The sequence below is a fragment of the Schistocerca americana genome, chromosome 2 (genome assembly GCF_021461395.2).
Source record: "Schistocerca americana isolate TAMUIC-IGC-003095 chromosome 2, iqSchAmer2.1, whole genome shotgun sequence".
Taxonomy (NCBI): Eukaryota; Metazoa; Arthropoda; class Insecta; order Orthoptera; family Acrididae; genus Schistocerca; species Schistocerca americana.
Genome location: NC_060120.1, coordinates 816,550,383 through 816,574,653, shown reverse-complemented (window position 1 = coordinate 816,574,653; position 24,271 = coordinate 816,550,383). Strand labels below are relative to the sequence as shown.

The 24,271-nt window shown below is 41.1% G+C and overlaps 1 protein-coding gene across 2 annotated transcripts in view; it reads right to left on the bottom strand.

Moving 5' to 3' along the window:
* LOC124595401 (NADP-dependent malic enzyme-like) overlaps positions 1-24,271 on the bottom strand; it is a 389,313-nt gene that overhangs the window by 9,294 nt on the left and 355,748 nt on the right. For both annotated transcript variants that reach the window (XM_047134129.1, XM_047134130.1), the window contains 7 exons: positions 16,969-17,127; positions 16,040-16,221; positions 15,732-15,912; positions 15,508-15,636; positions 13,597-13,779; positions 12,612-12,837; positions 9,849-9,991 (listed from right to left, as the gene is read on the bottom strand). In XM_047134129.1, the coding sequence (XP_046990085.1) occupies positions 9,849-9,991; positions 12,612-12,837; positions 13,597-13,779; positions 15,508-15,636; positions 15,732-15,912; positions 16,040-16,221; positions 16,969-17,127 (1,203 nt within the window). The remainder of the gene's footprint in view (positions 1-9,848; positions 9,992-12,611; positions 12,838-13,596; positions 13,780-15,507; positions 15,637-15,731; positions 15,913-16,039; positions 16,222-16,968; positions 17,128-24,271) is intronic.

Here is a 24,271-nt window from a genome sequence, read left to right as displayed (position 1 = left end):
GAAGTAAGCAAAACAATTTTTAGTGCATTACTCAATGCAATGTATTGAGGTTGCTTTGTTTAAAAGAGGGGGGTGGGGGGAGGACCAAACTGTGAGGTCATCAGTAAAATAATTACAGAAGGGAAAGATGAAAAAGGAGATGTATAGCATAATAACAGGATAAAGGAAGAACCAGAAGAATGACAGAAGGACAACCAACACAACTATGGACAAAACAGGAAAAGACCACAAAGAGAAGCAAGAAACAGGTAGAAGGGGTAAAAACAAGAGAGCAGATGACCATGGCTGGCCAACCACAAGAATAAAAAGGAAAAGCCAGTCACTCTGTTGCACATTAAAACATCCACCCTAAAAGCATTAGAGTGGAGAACACAAAGAGAAAAGGACATGTGCTGAAACTTACACAGAATGGTAAAACACACCATCACATACAAGAAGAAAAACTAAATTAGCTGATGAGGCGTTTTCAGCTAAAATTAATGGCAATGAGCCTGGTAACTGAAGAGTCTGTCACAGGGCAGCCAAAGGACAGCTCACCACGATCTGGGCCACTATCACCTTGGCACCGCACCGACACTGAGGTGGGTCGTCACTGCGCAGGAGGCAGCCATGCGTCACCCATGCATGGCCAATGCATAGTCAGCAGAGAACCACAGAGTTCCTGCAAGAGGCCTGTATGGAGGACTGCCACACATTCATAGTTTCCTTAATGGCACGAAGTTTCTTCTGCATGCTGAGGTTATGCCATTTCGTCTCCCAAAGCCACAAAACCTTGTGGCCTAGTACTGAACGCAGGTCAGTTGCTGGGACGCCGATCCCCATAAGTGGTTTCTGTGTAGTCTGTTTGGCCAGCCTGTCAGCAAGCTCGTTGCCTTGGATTCCATGACCTGGATCCAGACAAATGACCGGACCATTCCGGGGCATAGATGGACTCCTGGATGGTTGCTACCAAAGAATGACAAGGGTAGCACTGGTCGATAGCTTGTAGACTCCAGGAGTCAGTACACACAAGAAATGACTCCCGAGGGCATAATGGATGGATGTGCTCAAAAGCACGAGATATAGCCACCAGCTCCACAGTGTAAACACTGCAGCCATCGGGCAAGGAATGCTGTTCAATATGTCCTCTATGGACATACATGAAGCTGATGTGACCATCAGCCAATGAGCTGTCCATGTAAACCACGTCGTGGCCTCAGTACATGTCAAGAACCAAGAGGAAGTGGCAGCAGAGTGCCACAGGGTTAACTGAGTCCTTAGGGTCATGTGAAAGGACCAGGCAAAGCTGTGTCCTAGGTGTACAATATGGAGGTGTAGGTGAATGGACCTCAAGTATAGTTGGTAAAGTTAAGGACTCCGGTTCGGAAAGAAGGGAACAGACATGAACTGCAGTTGGATGCCCTGACCTGGGCTGCCAATGTGGGAGATGAACCGTTGTGGGTGTGGGTTGGAAAAGGAGATGGTGATTCGGATGCACAAGAGAACTACAAATGTGTGCAATGTAAATGGCCAGAAGTTGTGCATGCTTGACCTGCAATGGAGAGACTCCGGCCTCCTCAAGTCACTGGTCACCAGACTCTTCCTAAAAGCTCCTGTCACTAGGTGAACACCACAGTGGTGCACTGGATGAGTAAACGCAACACTAAGGGCACCACTGAACCATAAACCAGACTCCCATAGTCAAGGCGGGATTGAACAAGGGCTCTGAAGAGCTGCAGCAGTGTAGAGTGATCTGCACCCCAATTGGTGTTGCTCAGGCAGTGAAGAGCATTGAGGTGCTGCCAGCACTTCCACTTAAGATGACAAAGGTGAGAAAGCCAAGTCAACCGGGTGTCGAAAACCAGTCCTAAGAAACGATATGTCTCCACTACAGTGAGTGGATCGTCATTAAAGTAAAATTCTGGTTTTGGACAAACAGAACGATGCTCACAGAAGTGCATAATACACAACTTTGTGGCCAAAAACTGGAAACCGTGGGCTAGAGCCCAAGACTGCACATTGTAGATGGCTCCCTGTAGGTGGTGCTCAGCAACACCAGTACTGGTGTAGCAGTGTGAGATGCAGAAGTCGTCTGCATACAGAAAAGGTGAGACGGACAGCCCTACAGTTGCTGCTAGACCATTAATGGCCACTAAAAATAGAGAGACACACACACACACACACACACACACACACACACACACACACACACACACACACACACACACACAATACAGAGCCCTACAAGACCCCATTCTCCTGGATATGAGGGGAACTATGGGAAGCACCAACTTGGACATGGAAAGTACAAAGCGACAGGAAATTTTGGATAAGAATTGGGACAGGGCCTCTGAGACCCTACTTGTATAATGTGGCAAGGATATGATGTCAACGGGTGGTTTTATACACTTTTTGTAAATAAAAAAGAGATGGCAACCAGGTGTTGGCATCTGGAAAAGGCTGTTTGGATGGCAGACTCTAGGGACACAAGATTATCAGTGGTAGAGCAACCCTGGCAGAAGTCACCCTGACATGGGGCCAGAAGACCACGTGACTCCAGCACCCAACCCAACCGCTGACACACGATACATTCCTGCAGCTTACAAAGAACATTAGTGAGGCTGATGGGCTATCCACATCAAGCAGGTTGTTACCAGGTTTGAGCACTGGAATGATGGTGCTCTCCCGCCATTGCAAAGAAAAGATGCCATCGCACCAGATGAAGAGGACAAGGAGGTGTCGCTTGTCGTCAGATGAGAGATTTTTAATCATCCAACTGTGGATCCGATCTGGCCCAGGAGATGTGCCGTGGCAGTATGCAAGGGCACTGAGGAGCTCCGACTCTGTAAATGGGGTGTTATAGAATCCTCTGTGGTGTGCAGTGAATGAGAAGACTTTCCCTTCCAGCCACTGTTTGGGGGTGCAAAAGGCTGGGGATAATTCTCTGACACAGAGGCTCGATCATAGTGCTCAGCAAAGTACTCGGCAATCGCATTTGCGTCTGTAGATAACAGGGCATTTATGTTAACACCAGGGGCACCTGTTGGGGTCTGGTACCCGAAAACATGTTTTATCTTTGCCCAGACTTGGGAAAGTGATGTATGGCACATAATGGTTGAATCATATCTCTCCCAACACTCCTGCTTCCACCGTTTAGTAAGTTGGCGAATGCAGGCACAGAGCCATTTACAGGCTATGAGGTGCTCCATGGAAGGGTGCCACTATAGAGCTCACCGATACTCCTTAATTGCTTCATCAACTTCTGGCTACCACCAAGGGACTGCCTTTTGACGGGGGCACACTAAAGAGTGAGGGATCATGTTTTCTGCCACAGAAACAATTGTTGTAGTCACCTGCTCAATCGTCACATTGATGTTTCTGTGTGGGTGAGATTCAGCAGTGACAGCAGAGGTGAAAGTTTCCCAGTCCACCTTGTTTAAAGGCCATCTGGGCAGGCACCCATGGGCCTGACGCCAGAGCAGTGACAGGAAGATGGGGACATGGTCACTGCCATACAGGTCGTCATGTGCTCTCCAGTGGATAGATGGGAGAAGTCCTGGGCTGCAAATTGATAAATCAATGGCTGAGTAACTACCATGTACCACACTAAAATTTGTGACAGCCACAGTATTTAAAAGACAGAGGTCGAACTGAGACAGTAAAGTTTCGACATCTCTGCCTCGGCCAGTAAGCACAGTGCCACCCCAAAAGGGGTTATGACTGTTAAATTCTCCCAAAAGTAGGAAAGGTTTTGGTAGTTGGTCTATCAGTGCAGTTAATACATTCAGGGATACTGCACCATCCAGAGGAGGATATACATTGCAGACAGTTATTTCGTGTGTTGTCCTTATTCTGACAGCCACAGCTTCAAAGGGGTTTGAAGGGGCACAATTTCACTAAAGACTTAGTTTAGGATATAAACGTGAACTCCACTTGACACTCAACTATAGTCGCTACAGTTCCTCTTGTATCCCTTGTAGCCACAGAGGGCAGGTGTCTGCATTGATGGGAACCAGGTTTCCTGGAGGGCAATGCAGAAAGCAGGTGTAAAGCTTAACAGTTGCCGTAGCTCAGCCTGGTGGTGGAAAAAACCGCCGCAGTTCCACTAAAGGATGATGTCATTGTGAGACTGGGAAAGCATGGAACATTCTATGAGGTAGTTTACACCTCACGGTCACCTGCTGCTCCAAATTTTTGCCTGAGCAGTCTAAATCCATTGTGTTTGAGGGTCCGGCAAGAACTAGGTCCTCAGCAGATGCCAGAATCTCCACCTCATCTGCAAATGCAGAGCTTGTAGGTAGCAGTAATGTGGGTTCCACCAGAATTCCATTGGTCTTGGGGACCTTCTTTTCGGATTTCTCTCAGTGCTCCTTGGGTTTCCCTGCCTGGGACGACTTCACTGATTCAGTCTTTGGGACTGAGAATGAGCATGAAGCCCTATGACCAGGTGCTTTTGGGCTCTTCAGCCACTGGCGGGTGTCATCTATCCTACTAGCAGAAACCTGGGAAGGGAGAGACCAAAGGGACCAAGGGACCCCTTCCCAGCAAGAGGAGCCAAAGAAGACTTATGCTTCTGCAGCTCAGAAGTGGGGACTGATATCCCCGATGATTGGGGGGGGGGGGGGGGGGGTTGGGGGGGCGTTGCACCAGAAGTAGGTGGTGCGGGAACGACAGAGATGGAAGTGCCCCCCACCATCAAGAGGGCAGGTGTAGTCTTTCAGTTCTGAGAGGCAACAGGAATGCGAGTAACTGATGGGGTGACAATTGTTCTCATAGTGACAGCATAAGAGGAGGTCATAGCCACAGGATGTAGGTGCTTAAATTTAATCTTAGCCTCAGTGTAGGTCAGTCGGACCAGGGTCTTATATTCCATGATTTTCCTCTCTTTCTGTAAAATCCTGCAGTCTGGTGAGCAAGGTGAATGGTGCTCTCTGCAGTTGACACAGATGGGATGTGGGGCACATGGAGTATTGGGATGTGATGGACATTCACAACCTCGACATGTGATGCTGGAAGTATTGCGGGAAAACATATGGCTGAACTTCCAGTGCTTAAAGCACCACATTGGGGGAGGGTTATATGACTTGACATCACAGGGGTAGACCATCACCTTGACCTTCTCGGGTAATATGTCACCTTCGAAAGCCAAGGTGAAGGCACCGGTGGTAACCGATTAACCCTTGGACCCTGATGGATACGACAGATGAAATTCACACCTCGCCACTCTAAATAGGTGCGCAGCTCGTCATCAGACTGCAGAAGAAGGTCCTTGTGAAATATGATACTCTGGACTATATTTAAGCTCTTATGGGGTATGATGGTAACAGAAACATCCCTCAACTTGTCACAAGCGAGTAATACCCGTGACTGGGCAGAGGATGCTGTTTTTATCAAGACTGACCCAGAGCGCATTTTGGACAAGCCCTCCACTGCCCAAACTTGTCCTCCAAATGCAACACAAAAAACTGATGCTTCATGAACATAAAAGCTTCCCCCATCAACTCTCATACATACAAAGTATCGGGGCGAATAAGCTTCACTGCCATCCTTAACCTGGCGTTCCTCCCATGGTGTGGCCATGGAAGGGAATGATTTGGGGTCATATTTCTTAGCATTGAAGTTAGACTTTGCTTGCTTTGAGACTACTGGCAGCAGACTACCAGCAAGAGATGTTGTACTACACTTCATGGCGTGTCATCCACCCCGATGCCACCCACTCCGACCAGGGGCCCTCCCTACGTGCACCACCCAGCCTCAGCAAAGGCCATCTGGCAGGATGGCCATTTCTGGGAGTCCCAATGCCCCGGGGAGATAGGCATCTACTCCATGGCATACGTGGGGAGTGAACAGCACAGGCATCAGCAGAGCTATCACTGTGTTGTCAGGGGGCTACAAGCAACAGGGTACATGGTGGTCCTACCACAACGGACTGGCTACCGTGCTGGATATGTGGTGGTAAGAAGTCCATGGTCATTGTCTGTGTAGAAAGTGACACTGCATAGTGCATGGTGGAAAACACACCCTGGAAGGTGGCCTTGGCCAAGAGATGGAGAATGAGTGGAACTACAATGCAACGATGAGAAAATGGGCTAAAGATCTCAATGCACAATGGACACGATGCACCATGTTAGGTGCCCTTCCCCAATTGGCTTGCTCTTCAGGAAAATTTAGAAAGATGGAGGTCAAACCCGATGGGGGACCATCACATAAAGGCTGAAACGTGGTAACCTCTTACGACAGGCAGAAATACCTCGGACCTATTCTAACCCTAGGGCCTGTGGGGGAGGGGGGGGGGGGGGGGTAATGTACTGAGTATCATGTTATTAGGCATTATTTAATATTATTGGGAACAACTGAATATTATGCGTGTATTGATGTTAAGCATGCTTTGTCATTAACAAAAATTTGAATATCAATAATTTGATGTAACATATTTAAGAATTTATATTCATTTAAAATGAAACTATCAAGTGTAAAAGATCAACAACTCTGTTCTTTTCAACCATAATTTACAAAGTTCCAAAAAGTCAGCATGGAAAATTCAAGACTCTTTCATAAAGGACCTTTTTAGTTCAAGATGTTAACCTATTAGAATTATTAAAGAATTTCAGCAGGATCCAGATAGCATAAATCAGGGAATCTGTGGTGAATATACTTTAATAACAATGTTAATCATCATCAAATTATGAGAAGTATCATTTTCTGCTCTAAAAATTCTACAATTACCAATACTCATCAAGAAAATTGCAATCTAAAACCAGGAAATTAAATTTTTACATATTATTTGGCAGTTGAAATGTTACACAATGTTTATGCTTCCAAGTTCATATTATACTCTATATTCTCCCAGCCAATCAACGGAAATTTATTTTCTGTCATGTTGGAATTTACACAGCCATATTACAAGCTACAAGCATGTTTATTTGTAAACAAATTTGGACACACTCGAGAACAGAAGAACAAAATTCCACAATTTGCAATTTATTTTCTCAATGGGTTATCTTCAATACAAGAACAGTAGTCAATAACTTATTTGCAATCAAAAATAAGCTCAGAACAACCCTTAATAACTACTCACATTACAAAATTAAGCATTTACAATTAAGTGAACTTGAGGAGGTGCAGTGGTACTACACACATCTAAGAGAGGAATGGGAAGAAGTCATTTCTAGGTTTCCTGATTTGGTTTTCCTACATCACATCATGTGAGTGTCATAATGATTCCATCAATAAAGTTACTGGTGACTTCTCCTTATTACTGTCCAAATAATTTGGTGTTCATCTGTATCCACCCCAGTACCACCAGGACATTATTTCTTAACTTTTTCCAATCTTACAGTCAGATTTTTTTTCTCTGTTTACAATGCTCTACGAAAACTTTTGATTGGTTGATTGGGAAGGTAAGGGACCAAGCAACTAAGTCATCAGTCCCTCAATTCAAGCATGTTGTATCCAGCAGCAGAGATGTCCACCAAGAACATTTTCTGATCTAATAGGGAGATTCATAACAGTAAAAGGTACAAGGCTAAAAACATAATGTATACCATGTGTACTGTCAATAATAGGAGCAAAATGAGGGAAATAATAAATCAGCGATTGGGCATCCTCAGGGCGCTGCATGCAACAGGAAACGTCGCATCCACAGCTGACCCACCCATGATCCATTAGAATCAAGAGTGCCAACTGTTCAATGAAGTGTGACACCCAGTCAAGGAATCTGCAGCCTACATTGTCACAGAACTGTCTGAGCCTCTGATTCAGACCCTCCACTCGGTTCTGTACAAGAGGTCCACAATCGGTCCTGTCGACTATGCTGATTTGTTTGGGTTAATGTAGTCAATTCGAAGTATGTAAGTAGCCTGCCTGGAGGCAGGTAAATGTTGCAAATCATAATCACTGAGGTCCTTTTCACCCACACCCTGTTGTCTCCAATGAGGTATGAAGGGAAATTCACTCACTGACACCATCTGTCTGAACCTAACTACAGACCCCCGCAGTTGCCTTCTCAGGGCCAGCACTGTTCTTATGGAATGCATGATAACCATGCAGCATTGAAGAATGGCCATCAGTGAAATGTGGTTCTTTGTGAGCAATGCAAACTGCAAAAGAAAATTAAATAAGGTATTGAAGTTCTGGTGGGTGGAAGTAGCACCATTACAATTCAACTGAATGATCACATGATTGGTGGTCATAATAGATCTGAATGGGTCAGGAGGACTGGGAATGGTGCAGAACCACTGTCTGTCATTAGGACTTCACTAGGGGATCTAATGCTGGTGCCTCTAGGGACACTGGAAGAGTCTTGTTCCAATTCTTCTTCTTCTTCTTCTTTTCCTTCATAATGTTTAGTGGGCAAAGTTCGTTTAAGAAGCTATCAACATTGAGCACTTGGACAGATGAAGAGTGGATAGCCCTGGGACCCACAAGTCATGGCTTATTCGGCCATAATTTGGTGTCGAGCCTCCAGTCCAAGGGTTGCTTGGAAAGGGACCCAAGAGGGAGCCCCATCACCAGTGGACACTGAAGATGGAGAATGCCTCTCAAGCTGGGTGTGGGAAGTAGTTCCTGAAGAAGGTACCACAGGAACCATGAAGAGGAGGGTGGTGGGAGACATGGTTTGGGGAAGTTTGAGGTAGGAGGCCATGTTTATGACATTAGTATAATTTATAGTCATATCCATGAGATGTGGGCATTCCTTTTTCTTCCATTTCTTGGTATATGACAGGTGGTCAATAGATTTATATTCCTGGATCTTCTGTTATTCCTTGAAAACTGGGCAAACTGATGAATGCACATGGAAATGTTCCACACAGTTGACACACAAAGGTTAATGTTCAAAACAACTATCTTCGTTGAGTGATCATCCACAGCTGTCCTGTTTTGGGTCCACTATGAAGCAAGATGAAATATGCCCAAACCTCTGAAGTACCTCATAGATAATGGGACACACAGTTTCGCATTACACCTGTACACTTTCCCTGGAAGGACATTCCCTTCAAAAGCTAAGCTTGAGGCACCAGTATCAGTGCAATTATCCTTATGTCCTTTCCTTACCTGTCTGATGAAATAAGCACTTCAATGCTAGAGATTAGTCCACCGGTCCTCATCTGTTTCCAGTGTAAGATCTCTGAGGAAGATGATTCCTTGGAACATGTTCAAAGTTTTGTGTAGGGCAATAGCCACAGATATGTCACCTAGATCATTACATGCCTGAAGAGCTGTAGACTGAGCAGCAGTACATACCAAGTACAAGTTGAAATGTTTCACTCCCAGACATGTGGCTTGTCCGTCTTCTCACATGTAACCAGGGAAGGGAACATTGTGTGGTCATATCTCTTTGCACTGTCTTTCCTATCTGAAAAGACTGCCGGGACCTTATTGCCATCAGTGGAAGAAAGTTTAATTTGCGTAGTATCACCAACTCTAAATGGGGCAACAGTTACTTGTCCAGAAACCTCTGCCCAGGGCCCCAGTGCTTCAGCCGTGATAGGCGCATCCTCATTGGCTTGCATGGGGAGTTTCCTGCTCATTCACCAACAGTGCAATCCCTGCTTGGTCAGCAGCCTAACATTGTGCATGCCCATTTTCAAAATGGCACAACCAAGTTCATAGTTGAAAATCAAACAAGTTTGACATGTCACTCATGTTTGCCTATGGCATAATAGGATATGCCATAATATTTTGCTCTCATGTGTTAATAGTCCACGAAAATGCAGCTCACATTAGTTTGTCACCCTGTTGCCCCCTCCCCCACTTCTCTCCCATGATGCACCTTAAGGTAAATTTTGATATTGCCTTTTTGCCATGATTGTTTTAATAAAGGAAACATTCTTTCCCTCTTTATCACATTGATAACAAGAAACACTTACATCTGTATTTATATATGCTGCCTCAGCAGTACATTCAGCCTTTGTAGTTGGATTGCTCAAAGCAAATATAATTGGATGCTCTGAAAATTCTGTCAAACTTTTCAGCAGCTCTGGGGTGAATACTCCTCCAACAGCAGCTGCACCTTTGAAATCAAATCAATTACAAAGTTATTAATTTCCTCACAAATTAAAAACAAATATTGGTACTTAATGTTAGTGGAATAAGTTATGAGAAATGGATGGAAAATGTGAAATGTAATGACTGTAAATTGTCCATTCTGAGAAACTAATCTGCTACTTATGTTAACCAATCACACAAAGTTGTAGATGCATTTTTCTATTTTTGAAGTATGACCTTTCACATTCCTATGTAGGATCAAACAGAAACTGAGACGTCATGAGATAAGATGTTACATAATTATGAGAATTAGAAAAGTAAATTTAAAGAAAGAAAGAAAGAAAGGCACTTGAAAACATTAACATTAACTTTGTGCCTACCACATACATTTAATATTAAAACCACATTACTTCCATCTTCCTTGATCTTTTCTAAATGTTGTAACATTAATGCTAGAACATTCTGCTCCAGTATTGAGGTTGAAATATTACAGATGACAACAGAACAATTACAAACAAGATAATGCAGTGCAAAAATCAAAAAACTGTCATGGCAACTGACAATGGCCACAAAAGCCTATAAATATCCATCTACATCTACAATCTGCAAACCACTGAAGTGCACAGCAGAGGTTTACATCCCACTGTACAAGTCATTAAGGTTTTTCCGATGTCATTCACATATGGAACATGAGAAGAATGATTGTTTAAAAGCCTCCATGTGTGTTGCAGTTAATCTAATCTTCCCCTCATGATCTCTATGGAGGCGATACAGAGGGGTTGTAGTATAATCCTTTAAACACCATTTAAAGCCAGTTCTTGAAACTTTATATGTATGCTTCCTCGGGATTGTTCACATTTATCTTCAATAGCCAGCCACTTCAGTGTCTCCGTGATGCTCTCCCATGGATTGAATACACCTGTGACCATTCACGCTGCCCTTCTCCACATACATTCAATATCCCTGTTAGTCCTATTCGATATGGTTTCCACAGACTTGAGTAATATTGTAGGATGTGTAACATGAGTGATTTGTAAGCAATGTTCTTTGAAGACTACTTGTGTTTCCCCACTGTTCTACCAATAAACCGAAGCCTACCACCTGCTTTTCTCGTAACAGGCTATGTGATCAGCCTGCTTCATATCCCTACAAAGAGTTAAACCGAGGAATTTGTACAAGTTGACAGATTCCAACTGTAACTCATTGACACTACAGTCATGGGATCCTAGTTTTTTTTTTCCATTTTGTGAAGTGCATGATTTTAAATTTCTTAACATTTAGAGAACATTGCCAATCTCTGCACCACTTTGAAATCGTATCAATATCTGATTGCATATTTATGTCGCTTCTTTCAGACAATATTTCATTATAGATAACTGCATCATCTGCAAAAAGTTTGAGGTTATGATAACACAGTCTGCTAGGTCATTAATATACAACATAACATCAAGAGTCCCAACAAATTTCCCTGAGTCATATGCGAAGTTACTTCTATATCTGTTGATGACTCCCATCCTCCCTACTGGAAAGTCATCAGTCCAATCACAAATGTCATTAAGTACCCAACTCAAACATACTTTTGATAGTAAGCATAGGTGTGGTACTGATTCAAATGATTTTAGGAAATAAAGAAATACTGCATCTGTCTGACTGCCTTGATCCAAAGCTTTCAGTATGTCATGCGAGAAAAGTGTGAATTGGGTTTCATATCACTGATGTTTTCAGAACCCATGCTGGTTGTCATGGAGGTGTTCATTATGTTTCAAATACCCCATTATGTTTAAGCTCAGAATATATTCTAAAATACAACAAACTGGTGTCAAAGATGCTTGATGGTAGTTTTGTGGATCACTTCTACCACACTTCTTGCAAGAGAGTGTGACCTATACTTTCTTCCACCTACTGTGCACATCTTCTGTAACTGTTCTCTTAACTGTTTTCAAATTGAGAACACAGAAATGTATTTCAGATCATGGAGCTTCATTTATCTGGAATTTCATCAACTGTAATTATACATCTAAAAGTAACCATTTCAACCTACTAGTGAGTGGAGGCATTTGTATGAGAAAGTTGTTCACTTTGTTTAAAATTACTTGGCGTTCTTTAACCTAGCAAGGAACAGGCATTAGTGAGCACAAGAGCTGGAATACATATGCTATGTATATGTGTGACTAAGACTCCATTGTATTTAGTTTCTCAGCATTGTCTTCTTATGTGTCAAGAAGTAAGCACCATAAAATGTTTTGTTAACTATTTCTGCCTTGTGCACCTACTGTACAGTGATTATTAAAGTATTAAACAGCATGGCTGATGAACTACCAGATATTGAAGTATATGCATGAAGATCGTAATCAGAGCCACAAACAAAAGACCACTGATACTGTCAACCATAGCTGTTTACTTCGCCATTTGTGGCCACTTGCGTGCAGAATCTGTTTCCACTAAAATTGAAATTGTTAACCTTAAACAAATTTTAAGTCACATAGATATTAAATAACAGTATCCAGTTCCTTAACAATGAAAAATTACCTGAAGAGTAAGGAGACAGCTGAACTGATAAATGTCGTTTGTACTAACTAAATATCAAGTCATACAAAATATTGAAGTACCTTTCAAGTCCCAGAATGTTTAAAGACAATAGTTACCTATGAGAACAGTAGGGCGTATTGTTTTGACTATATCTTCCAGATTTTTGATGGGCTGATGATTCTTTGCATACTCCACTTTGTGTCCTGTAACTCCACCTTCTGGTCTATCTTTCACAATCAGACCTTTGGAGTCCACCATCCAGATTCTGTCTCTTGCATCTTGAAGTGATGTTCCTTCCTTCTGCATTGCCATCACACAGAGCCCAGCTATTCCAAGAGAGGCCTACGGAAATAATTCTTTAACTGTGTAATGTTTCAGTGGTGACAATTTTTAAAATTATTTTTGCACTTGTGCTGATGTAAAAATAGAATGGTTAAGATTTTCATGCCCATTAAAAAATAATTTGATTACAATTTAGATGTAGCTTAGTTCTGGAGTATTAGTAGTATTTCTCCATATTACATATCCCATGTTAGAGACCATCAAAAGGGCATCCCCATAAGTTCTGTTCTTTGTTTACTTTTGTTTTTACTACATGTCAATGATCTAGAAAGAATATCACAGTTCTTCTAAAAAATTTCTGAACATAAAGTTTTAAATAATTTAGGAGTAAAGGAGACCACTCACTGAAAAGTGGTAGCAATGAGTCATCAACAGGAACACACAAAACAGAGGAAAACTTGCTAGCTTTCAGAATTAATCTTCTCTTGAGCCACAGTACAAACAAACCAACACATACAAACCTCATTCACATAGAAACCTCGTTAACTCATTCTGCTGTCAATGACTCAGCATTTTGCTATTTGGTGAGTGGTCTCCTTTATTCGTAAATAATTTATGTTCTATTAGAACTTTCCTACTATGTTTACATGAAGCTTTATGTAATAATACAACAAAACAATACATTTCTTAGAAGTTTGTATAGAGTTCAAACTTAAGAATTTCTTGAAATTGATCAAGTTTTGAAAATAAAGACTGCTATATGTACATTTTTAATTATGTTTCTTAATATGTAAAAATTATGAACATATGTTAATTTACCTCACCAGCACCCTGGAATAGTATGGTGTGATCAGAAAGACGTGTCTTTGTGACCCGAAGTGAAGCCAGCAAACCTGCCACTGCTACAGATGCTGTCCCTTGGATGTCATCATTGAATGTGCAATATCTGTCCCTGTACTTTTCAAGGAAGCGGAAGGCATTGCTGTTTGCAAAGTCTTCGAACTGCAACAACATAAGGAAAAACATACCAAATGTTGAGAGAGGAAAATGTTTGACATAATTATAATGAGTCCATCCAAATGGTATTATATAATCAGTAAAATTATAATGTAACAGTAGTTTTGAAGATTCTATGTTTTAAACTATTCTTCAGCAATAGGCTTATCTATTGAGGCAAGGGCAGGAGCAAAATTTTTAGTTTGTAAATGACTGTACTACGAGGGCAGTTCAATAAGTAATGCAACACATTTTTTTTTCTCGGCCAATTTTGGTTGAAAAAAACCGGAAATGTCTTGTGGAATATTTTCGAACATTACCGCTTCATCTCGTATAGTTTCATTGACTTCCGACAGGTGGCAGCGCTGTACGGAGCTGTTAAAATGGCGTCTGTAACGGATGCGCGTTGCAAACAACGGGCAGTGATCGAGTTTTTTTTGGCGGAAAACCAGGGCATCTCAGATATTTATAGGCACTTGCAGAATGTCTACGGTGATCTGGCAGTGGACAAAAGCACGGTGAGTCATTGGCCAAAGTGTGTGTCATCATCGTCGCAAGGTCAAGCAAGACCGTCCGATCTCCCGCGTGCGGGCCGACCGTGCACAGCTGTGACTCCTGCAGTGGCGGAGCGTGCGAACACACTCGTTCGAGATGATCGACGGATCACCATCAAACAACTCAGTGCTCAACTTGACATCTCTGTTGGTAGTGCTGTCACAATTGTTCACCAGTTGGGATATTCAAAGGTTTGTTCCCGCTGGGTCCCTCGTTGTCTAACCGAACACCATAAAGAGCAAAGGAGAACCATCTGTGCGGAATTGCTTGCTCGTCATGTGGCTGAGGGTGACAATTTCTTGTCAAAGATTGTTACAGGCGATGAAACATGGGTTCATCACTTCGAACCTGAAACAAAACGGCAATCAATGGAGTGGCGCCACACCCACTCCCCTACCAAGAAAAAGTTTAAAGCCATACCCTCAGCTGGTAAAGTCATGGTTACAGTCTTCTGGGACGCTGAAGGGGTTATTCTGTTCGATGTCCTTCCCCATGGTCAAACGATCAACTCTGAAGTGTATTGTGCTACTCTTCAGAAATTGAGGAAACGACTTCAGCGTGTTCGTAGGCACAAAAATCTGAACGAACTTCTCCTTCTTCATGACAATGCAAGACCTCACACAAGTCTTCGAACCTGAGAGGAGCTCACAAAACTTCAGTGGACTGTTCTTCCTCATGCACCCTACAGCCCCGATCTCGCACCGTCGGATTTCCATATGTTTGGCCCAATGAAGGACGCAATCCGTGGGAGGCACTACGCGGATGATGAAGAAGTTATTGATGCAGTACGACGTTGGCTCCAACGTCGACCAGTGGAATGGTACCGTGCAGGCATACAGGCCCTCATTTCAAGGTGGCGTAAGGACGTAGCATTGAATGGAGATTACGTTGAAAAATAGTGTTGTGTAGCTAAAAGATTGGGGAATAACCTGGTGTATTTCAATGCTGAATAAAACAACCCCTGTTTCAGAAAAAAAATGTGTTGCATTACTTATTGAACTGCCCTCGTATAACCTGTACTTTACTACATTGCAAAATAATATTAATAAAAACAATTTTGGTAGCAGTAAATTGCAACGTATCACATTAGTGGGAAAAAGTAATTTAGTATGATCTATTTTAAATTTTATCATAAAAATTGTTGCCCAAAGTAACATACTTAAAAGACTACCAAATTACCTGTATAAGTGTGTTTTGACCATATCGCTTCACAACAGCTTGCATGAATTCATCTACAAAGTCATCATATTCTTTCCCTGTGATTCTCTTATGCCTCAGACCAATGTAGAGAGGATCATCGAGAAGTTTCTGGAATAGTCATCACAGTAAACACATAAAAGTTGTTCACACAAAACATAAGATCAAGAATCTTGAGTCAGTCATTTGCATATTATTAGACATACCTGTGTATTGGTCCCAACATCCAGTGTAATTGGCAAGCATTGGTGAGGTTTAATTCCAGCTAGTGCAGTATAAAGTGCCAGCTTGCCTACTGGAATACCCATTCCATAAGCCCCTAAGTCACCGAGACCCAAAATTCTCTCTCCATCAGTAACTACAATAGCTCTGACGTCAGACTCAGGCCTGAGGAATGGATAAAACGATCTATATAACTTAACATATATCAAACAAAAACTTCAATTGAAGGAAGATATAAGTTTACTAGTATACATAAACCAGTTCACATAATAAGTAATGTGTGTGCTCTTACCAGTTCTTCAGAATTTCATAGACATGTCCTTTATCATGAATAGTAATAAATAAACCACGTGGCCTCCTGTATATGAGACCATAATTCTGGCAGGCTAGGCCTACAGTTGGTGTGTATACTATTGGCATCATTGTTTGCACATTTTCTGATAAGAACCGGTAAAACAGTTTCTCATTTCGGTCCTGTTGAGGTATCAAAAAACAATTATTTATTACATACTTGGTCCAGTTTAACAAATTCATTAATACTGTACCATATAACTACAACACTTGTTGTTATGCAGTTAATAGAAATGATGGTAAACTGGTAATTATGATACAGGACAATGCACAACATAAGCAATTTTTTTTTTCAAACCATGTAACATTATTTTACTTATAGCAATAGTATCTGGCCTCTTCTGATTTCAATCTCTTCTTCTTGAGTTTTGCATAAATAAAAAATAAAAATAATTTAAAAATTTGAAAGGATACTCAGAAATATGAGTTCTCATAACTAGTTCTGTTTGTTTCTGTTATATGGACAGTACCTGAAGAATGAAAACTCATCTATTAGATTTGAAATTAAGTGAATATTGGTGCAATCCTTGATAACCTTATGCGATATCCTTTAGAAATTTTAGTCTGTTTCATGGCAAATGAAACACTACACTGAAAACAAGCATCATGCTCAAACAACTTCGAAAACAGGACCCATCACAAGCAGTAATGCACTGTATCCATTGTTATTGGGTACAGTAAAGTATTAGTCAAGTGATATAATGACATGTACCACAAAAAGGAAAGTAACTATGGTCTTAATTCAAGAAATATCTAGCATGAGATCACTTTGCTGGACAGCTAAAGTACAGAATTATATCTTACATTGTAAAATGTGTTTTGTCTACATCTGAGTGGCATATAACTCAGTTTTTGTAAATCTTCACTCACCTGGAGTCCCATGAGGTAAATATACTTGTTCAGATCATCTGGATAGCGTTGTACATTAAGCATGCACAGCTCCATCTGCTCCTCCTGAGTTTTAATTCTCGGGGGTAATAGTCCATGAATCCCTAACTGTTGTCTTTCTTGTAGGGTAAAGGCCATGCCCTGCAAAGAAAAAGAGGAAAAGATTAATAAAAATTGCTTCGGGTTTCTCCCTTATCTAGTATGTCACTCCTTACTGTGGGTTCCAATTCATTGATAGTTTAGTTTGCTATTTTCCACATTTTCCTCTTTTCACTTAATTATTATACAAATAAAGCAATGAACTTATGGTCCCAAATTATTTCAAAATATGTCTGATAATGTCCATGTAGCTACTAGTGCTATGTGTTTATTTAGCGATTATGTTTATTTATTCTGCATGGATTCTTTTTTACAATGTGTTGCATCATCAGATCAGTTAGATCGCTGTCAAATCTCCCATACTGCCGCTCATATCCATCACTGAGAAGTAAGCTTGGATTTCAGGGTTTCTGATCAGGCCAGACCACGAAATTTCAATTCCAAATTGTTTGTGGTTAGGATTGAGATTTCCATATTGCTGTTATCAGCAACAAATTTCAGATACAGTTGGTAAAAGAATTTTCTGCCAATCATCTAGGTTGGTGGTGATGAATTATTACCAACCAAGCAAAGAAAACACGTGACCTGTGAAGGAGATAAAACGATGCAGGCAGGGGAAGTAGCCCTGAGTGCTCAGTATTGTAAATTGTCTTTATGTACTGCAAGACACACTAAAATTTCAACAGACTTACTATTAATAGCCTACAGAATTTAACACTGTGTATGGTGTTCAATTAGAAGAACTACTCTAAGTAATTCAGCTGCCAGTGTAAACGCTCAGTTGTATTGTTGGCTGAGATATCCTCTTGGGCATCGGGTGACCATATTTAAAATGTTTCCCTTGTTCACATCTACTGGGCATCTTCCCTTTGTGAAGTGGAAGGATTGTCTCTTAAGTGTAATTGTCACTTGGGTAACTGATAAGCAGTTTGGAGTGTAGTGATTATGATGAAAAAAAGGACAATATATATGACCTGTCTGCCGTCGAGTTACGGCCAAAAAAACTGTGCTAGCAATTTACCAGCATGCTCTATGGACGTCAACATTTTTAAACTAGCGTCAACAATGCTCAGAAACACTAATTTGTTAGGTTTCTTCACACACGAATATATGGAAAAGTTCGTGACAGTATCTCGGGGGACTGCTACGAGACTGTTGGGTGCCCACTTTGCTAGAACACAGCCTTGACCATTCATATAAATGAAAGCGGAAGATCATTAACTGACAAGTGAAAATTATTCTTTCCTGGCCTCCATTTGTTGGTCGAGGTACATAACAATGAACAATTGCACCATAACAAAAATCATTTGTTTCATATTTTCTTTATTACCAACTATTGAAGGTGATCTTGACCACCGGCGACTGGAAGGTGGTAGAATAACGTTAAACACGGTGTGTGCGAGACGTGCGAGGAGACACGGCAAGTATTCGCAGTAAACAGTGGAATGACATTACGCGGAACTGAGAAAGCGTGAACCGCGGAGCGGCGTAGGCTACGTGCAGCTGTCAGCGTACTCACGCCCGCTGTTTTAGCAATTCGGGGCAACTCGGGTGCTCTATCGTTTCTTCAAAGTCATCTCCACTTGACTGTGAGAAAACTTTCTTCATTTGAACAGTACCGGCACGCGACTGACAAGATCTCAATCAAACCAACACCAAACTTGTGAGATTCTGTGTGTTACGTGTGAAACGATGGTGGAAACCTTCAAAACGGTCACCGGTAGTTATCATAGGCAAATTCCCTTCCAAAAGGAAATTGGCAAGTCCACTGCACTGCACGCTGATTCGTGAAATATAGGTTTCCGTAACACACTAAAGCCTAGTTTACACGACGACATTGGGTTGCGCCATTAGTTGCGTGGAATGAGTCGCACGCAAATTGTTTCATATTTGACTAGACACGGCAAAACCAGTATACACTTCAGTTTCGTCGTTTTGTGGGTTCCTGAGTCGTGTCTGAAATGAAAGTTTTGGCAGCTGCAAGTCGCAGGAGTTGTGATGGAGTTGAAACTTGTTGCGTGGAATCGCTGCACAATAAAACATTAAGAAACGTGTTTCGATTCGTGACTGGATGAAGAAAAGACGTCAGCTCGGTTGCTCAGCATCCTTGCTGAAATAATTTATAACGGTAGATCCAAGAAGTTATTTTAATTGTCTTAGAATGTCACCAGAACTAGAGTTAATTATGCGATAAGGAATGAAGATATTGTAATGCATGAAGCACTGTCGCCAGAACCGAAATTACATATCACATTGCATGCATTACAATCGAGATCACTCGGCATGCTATAAGATGCGGTTTTAGTTGGTGATGACGCTTTTTCGTTAACACTAGGCCTAATAATTATTAACAGTACGGTAATAATTATTAACATTAACAGCAGTAATTCGAAGCAGGCCGTATTAAGAAATGAATGGTTTGCAAACTACTCTCTTGAAAATAGATCTGTACAGTGGCAATATTTCAAAATTCTAACATATGTGAATGGGAAGCACTGCAGCGACGTTTTAAATAGATGAGTATCCAATGAAGAATGCAGCTTCTTGTATTTGTATAGCCTTCCCTCCTGTCAACAATATTCCTTAACAAAGAGTTGGCCAACTCGAACGATGGGATTTTAGTCTTGTAGACGAGAGCATTGCCACAGCTAGAATTACACTTGTTTGTATTTTTCTTAATTCGGTTGTATATGTGCTCCTAACTCAACAAATTTTGCCTTGAAGCTGAAATATTGTCAAACCATCGATGTTATTATCGCACATGACGGTCTCAGCGGCAACAATATGTTGCTTATTTTTGTTATCAGCATCACTGAAATCCCACAACACCTATGCAAAGCATAGATATCTAAAAAGCGAACGTTATTCTCCGCTCCCCTACGAACCCACATAACCTCAAAACTCGTGCAGCTAGTGTCGCCAAAGTTGGAACACGCCGAAAGTGTTCAGTTTCACCAACGAGTTGCGCAAACGCGTGGCGCGCCTGCGCTGTGGCCAGCAGCGCAGTTGCATGCAACCTAGTGTCATCGTGTAAACTAGGCTTAAGTCTCACAAGAAATTGTCACAAGTGCTAATAAAACAACTGTACGTCAGAGAACTAATGGAAACAAATAAAAGATTTTGAGAAGTCCCTTCATGTGAACAACTGTAGGTATCTTTATCCCCTAATATCAGTTCACTTGTGTTTCAACACTACTTCACTGGTGGCGTTGACGCGGCGCAGTCTCTCGGCACGAACAAGTTTCATCAATCGTCATGTTGGTGTCACTGACTGTACCAGGAGTCTGCCAACCATTGGGAAACTTATTGGATGTTTTTTCTGCTCTTCAGTTTGCATTTTTAATCTATGACTGATATTCTGCTGTCTGGTAGTGTTTCTCTGTGACCACATTTTTCCTTATACTCAAGCAGCCAGACACTGTGGTCATGTGTGTGTGAGTTGGGTTTGCGTAAGTGTGTGTATGTTGTCTATTTTCGACGAAGGCCTTGTTGGCCGAAAACTGACTTTCTGACAATCTTTTTGTTATGCCTATCTGAGACTCAGCATCTCGGCTATATGATGAGTAGCAACTATCCTTTTCATAACATTTTTACATTCCATCCTGGATTTTCAATTGTTCAATAACGCAATTCAATACTTTAGCGTTATAAGGAAGGATGCTATTTCATACACGTAAAGAAGATCTCGAAGCAGCCTCAGAACTAGTGTCGCCAATTCCTAAACTGGAAATCACAATCTTAACAAAAAAGTATTTGAAATAAAATATATGTCACAAAAAAATACTAACGTAGAGTAATAAACACAGACAATTAACGATCGTACACTAAACCTCTACCTCTCTTTGTGTATTACCTCACAGCTGATCCTGAGCTGCTTTGCTTACATTGTGACAAGTTTAATCAAAGTCATCAACCCAATGGACGAGTGGGCCTAGTTTGCCCCCCCCCCCCCCCCTTCCCTCGGGCGGAAATTGCAGTCTCACTGGGGGAGAAATGGAGGAATGTTTGGACCAAAGGAAAGAACGAATTGACTTCAATGAGTCCTCCTTCGAAGGTAACACAATTAAAAGAACATATCTGGAAAGTGAACAAACAGTCAACACTAGGGCAAAGTCGCACAGGGCCCGTAGCACTAATGAACCGTAGGGTCCCTATTCAGGAATACATATTTAAAAAATCATATTACTGTACTTTCACATAAAATAAGCTTATAACTTTGGACAGAACAAAATATCTCGACATTCAATAGGGCTATGCTACATAGGAAAGCGTCGCGAATCACAGATTTGGACAACATGTTTTAGGTTGTGCTGAGCTGTGGAAACTGGATACTTTCCACTGCAACATTCGTCGGCATGTAACGAATAGACACAGGCGTATCAGAATGTACTCAACATTAAAAATTGCTTACGTAAACTTGACAGAAATGCGGCACACTGTCGTAACTTTAAATCACTCAAAGGAATACAAAAAAGGGTCACAGGAATGGCGCTATGTGTGCTAGCTTGTCGCTAACCTTAATTCAAACGGATTATCATTATACAATTGTTTCGCTTAGCGGTCCACCTAGTTTGATGTGAAAGTATATCAACAAAAAAATTTTAGGCCAGATTTTAGCAGCTCCATTTGTGATAAGTAAAACCAGTTAAATAAAGTAGAATTTTGGTCAATACAGTGAAGGTAGTTTTAGTGCAGTATCACTAAATCTCTGGCAGAAAATTTTTTTGGGGAATGCGATGTTGAATGCCACAGAAAGCGTCTAAAATTGATAATGCGTATTTTGACGAGGTAGCTTTAATAATCACGATTGAAAGTCCACTATTTTCTGCTATGGAAAATCATTGCTTGACAAATTTCACGATTATACGGCGTCGTCAAAAGCAGAACACGCAAATACTGAAAACACCTGGAACAAACGTTACGAAAATTGGTTGCCTGAAAGACGCCTCTGGTAAGTAAATGTATCAGTGTTATCCAGTCGAGGTTTATCAGGAAGCTTGAGCAGTATAGCAATCTGATTGTTACGCCTGTGCTATTAACCACAGTATTTAGACCAGGAAAGTTCATAGCCAAGGACATCGAGACAATGAAACGCCTGGTGGAAAAGATATCATCAGCATTCTCACGCTGCTTACTGGCGTTTATAAATAATTCATCTGCGATCAATACTAAGCCCTAGAATGATGGGACTGCAACGCTAGAGAGAAATGGATATTCAGCACATTCCTGCAGAAATAACTTCCCGCTATTTGCAAACTCTATATCTACAAAGAAAGTAGAACAGGGTGTATCTCCTATAGTTCTAAACGTTTATTAAAAACGCGCGATTTATATGTATTCTAGACATGGCAGCTGATGACAAAAATAAAAGTTCCGGTTCATGCAATTAATATTCTATAAATGAAGATACTTTTCTTTACTCCAAAAAAAGCTCTGTTAAGGCTGTGAAACTACTTCGTATGTGATAAAAATTTTATGAAAAAAGGTCATTCTAAAAATTTGTAAGGAGAAGCACGTATTTTTTAGGGAAACATGACAGCGATTTTATACAGGAAACATAGTACAAGCATTGTAAATGTCAGAGAGCAATTACTGGAAAAGGAAAAGTGAATCATGACTACCTTTTTTGTTACCTTTCCCAGACGGTATTTCTTCTTATTCTGACGAAACGGGTGTGTGCTGTACAAACCTTTTGATTTGTATGAGAAAATGGAAGAGTATACTGCATAATTTACATGCAAAATATACATTAAAAATATACAAGTGTTTGTGAGTTAGTTAATCGTCGAATATTTCAATCCAAGCCAGTTCCAGACTAAGACGACTTAGCAACGTCGACGTCAGATTCTCCTCCATAACGGCTAACAGGTATGAGGTGAATAACTGTTGAAAGGAGAGGCGACGTAACGGGCCTTACAAGAATCACAAAAAACTAAAAGGCAAAAGCTCTAAGTATTTACAGACACTGGACTGTGTGAGTGCGTCAACGAACTAATAAATCGCGCTTCTCAAGATAGATGACTTACTATAGCCTCATAGTATTACGTAAAAATAACATTTCAATTAATAATGCATTATTTCCTTTTATTTATAAATGTTTGTCTTTTAAGATCGTCCATGTCCTTTCTATTATTATTTTTTAATTTGCTGTAAGACCTCCCATAAGTCAAGGCATCGAATCATAGTTGTCTATGTGCTTCACAGGAACAGTGTACCAAGCTCATTTCATATGGATCTACTGTTAGCTGAAAAATATTCTGCAGCATACGTTCAGATCAGTTTCTACGTTATCCCAACCCACATGCATGCAGTCTGTTACAAGGTAGTCCAATGGGCAAGAACCAATGGAGCCTTCGATGCAACGAAAAGTAAATGATGAGGCATCTTCATGTTGAAATATGGACCCGGGTGTGTGCTGAAGACAGGCTTTACAATACTTGAAACAATTTTTAAAACGTAGGCACTGATTTAAAAAATACCAGTGTATCATAATTCGAGGCATGAATCTATTTCGACATTCCACATGTGTGCCAAAGCGTAACTTATGTTGCTATAGCATGGTATGTTTCTTCGTTTACCACACATTCGAGACTTATCGTCTATGCGGAACTTGCCCGATAGTCTCTCCTTACAGAAAATGCCAATAAATGGTAGACTCGTATACTAGCGGACTGGCGGTCTATATTTGAGAAACTATTTAAATTCTTTCCATTTCGAGTTTTAACGTATAGGAAAATCGCGTGTACCTGTGGTTTTCTACAACAGAATGATCTAAATCATTGCTACTCTGTGTTGCAGAAGAATTGTGCGTGTCTATAGTAGCCTACTGATTTACTAGAAGATTATACGATAAGCGTTCATAGTGGGATTAGATACAGCAGATGTGTTCTTGATGATATTTGATTACGAAAAGTTGGTTATCATTCTACTCCTTCAATGGTAGACGAGTGAAGTGTGAACACTACACTTCTGTTCCGGACATGATTCTAGCAAATATGGATGTCAATTTGACCCTGAATCTGTTCAAGTTGGCATGGTCACTTTGAATCCAGCCAAAGAAGCACTGCGTTTAAAGCTGAGGATGTCACTAGGATTTCCCTTAAGTCTTCTACATTAAAAATTTCAAGCACGGCATTTAGCGCAAAGAAGAATGGGAAGAATAGCAGGAGTGTCTCCCCGGCATTGT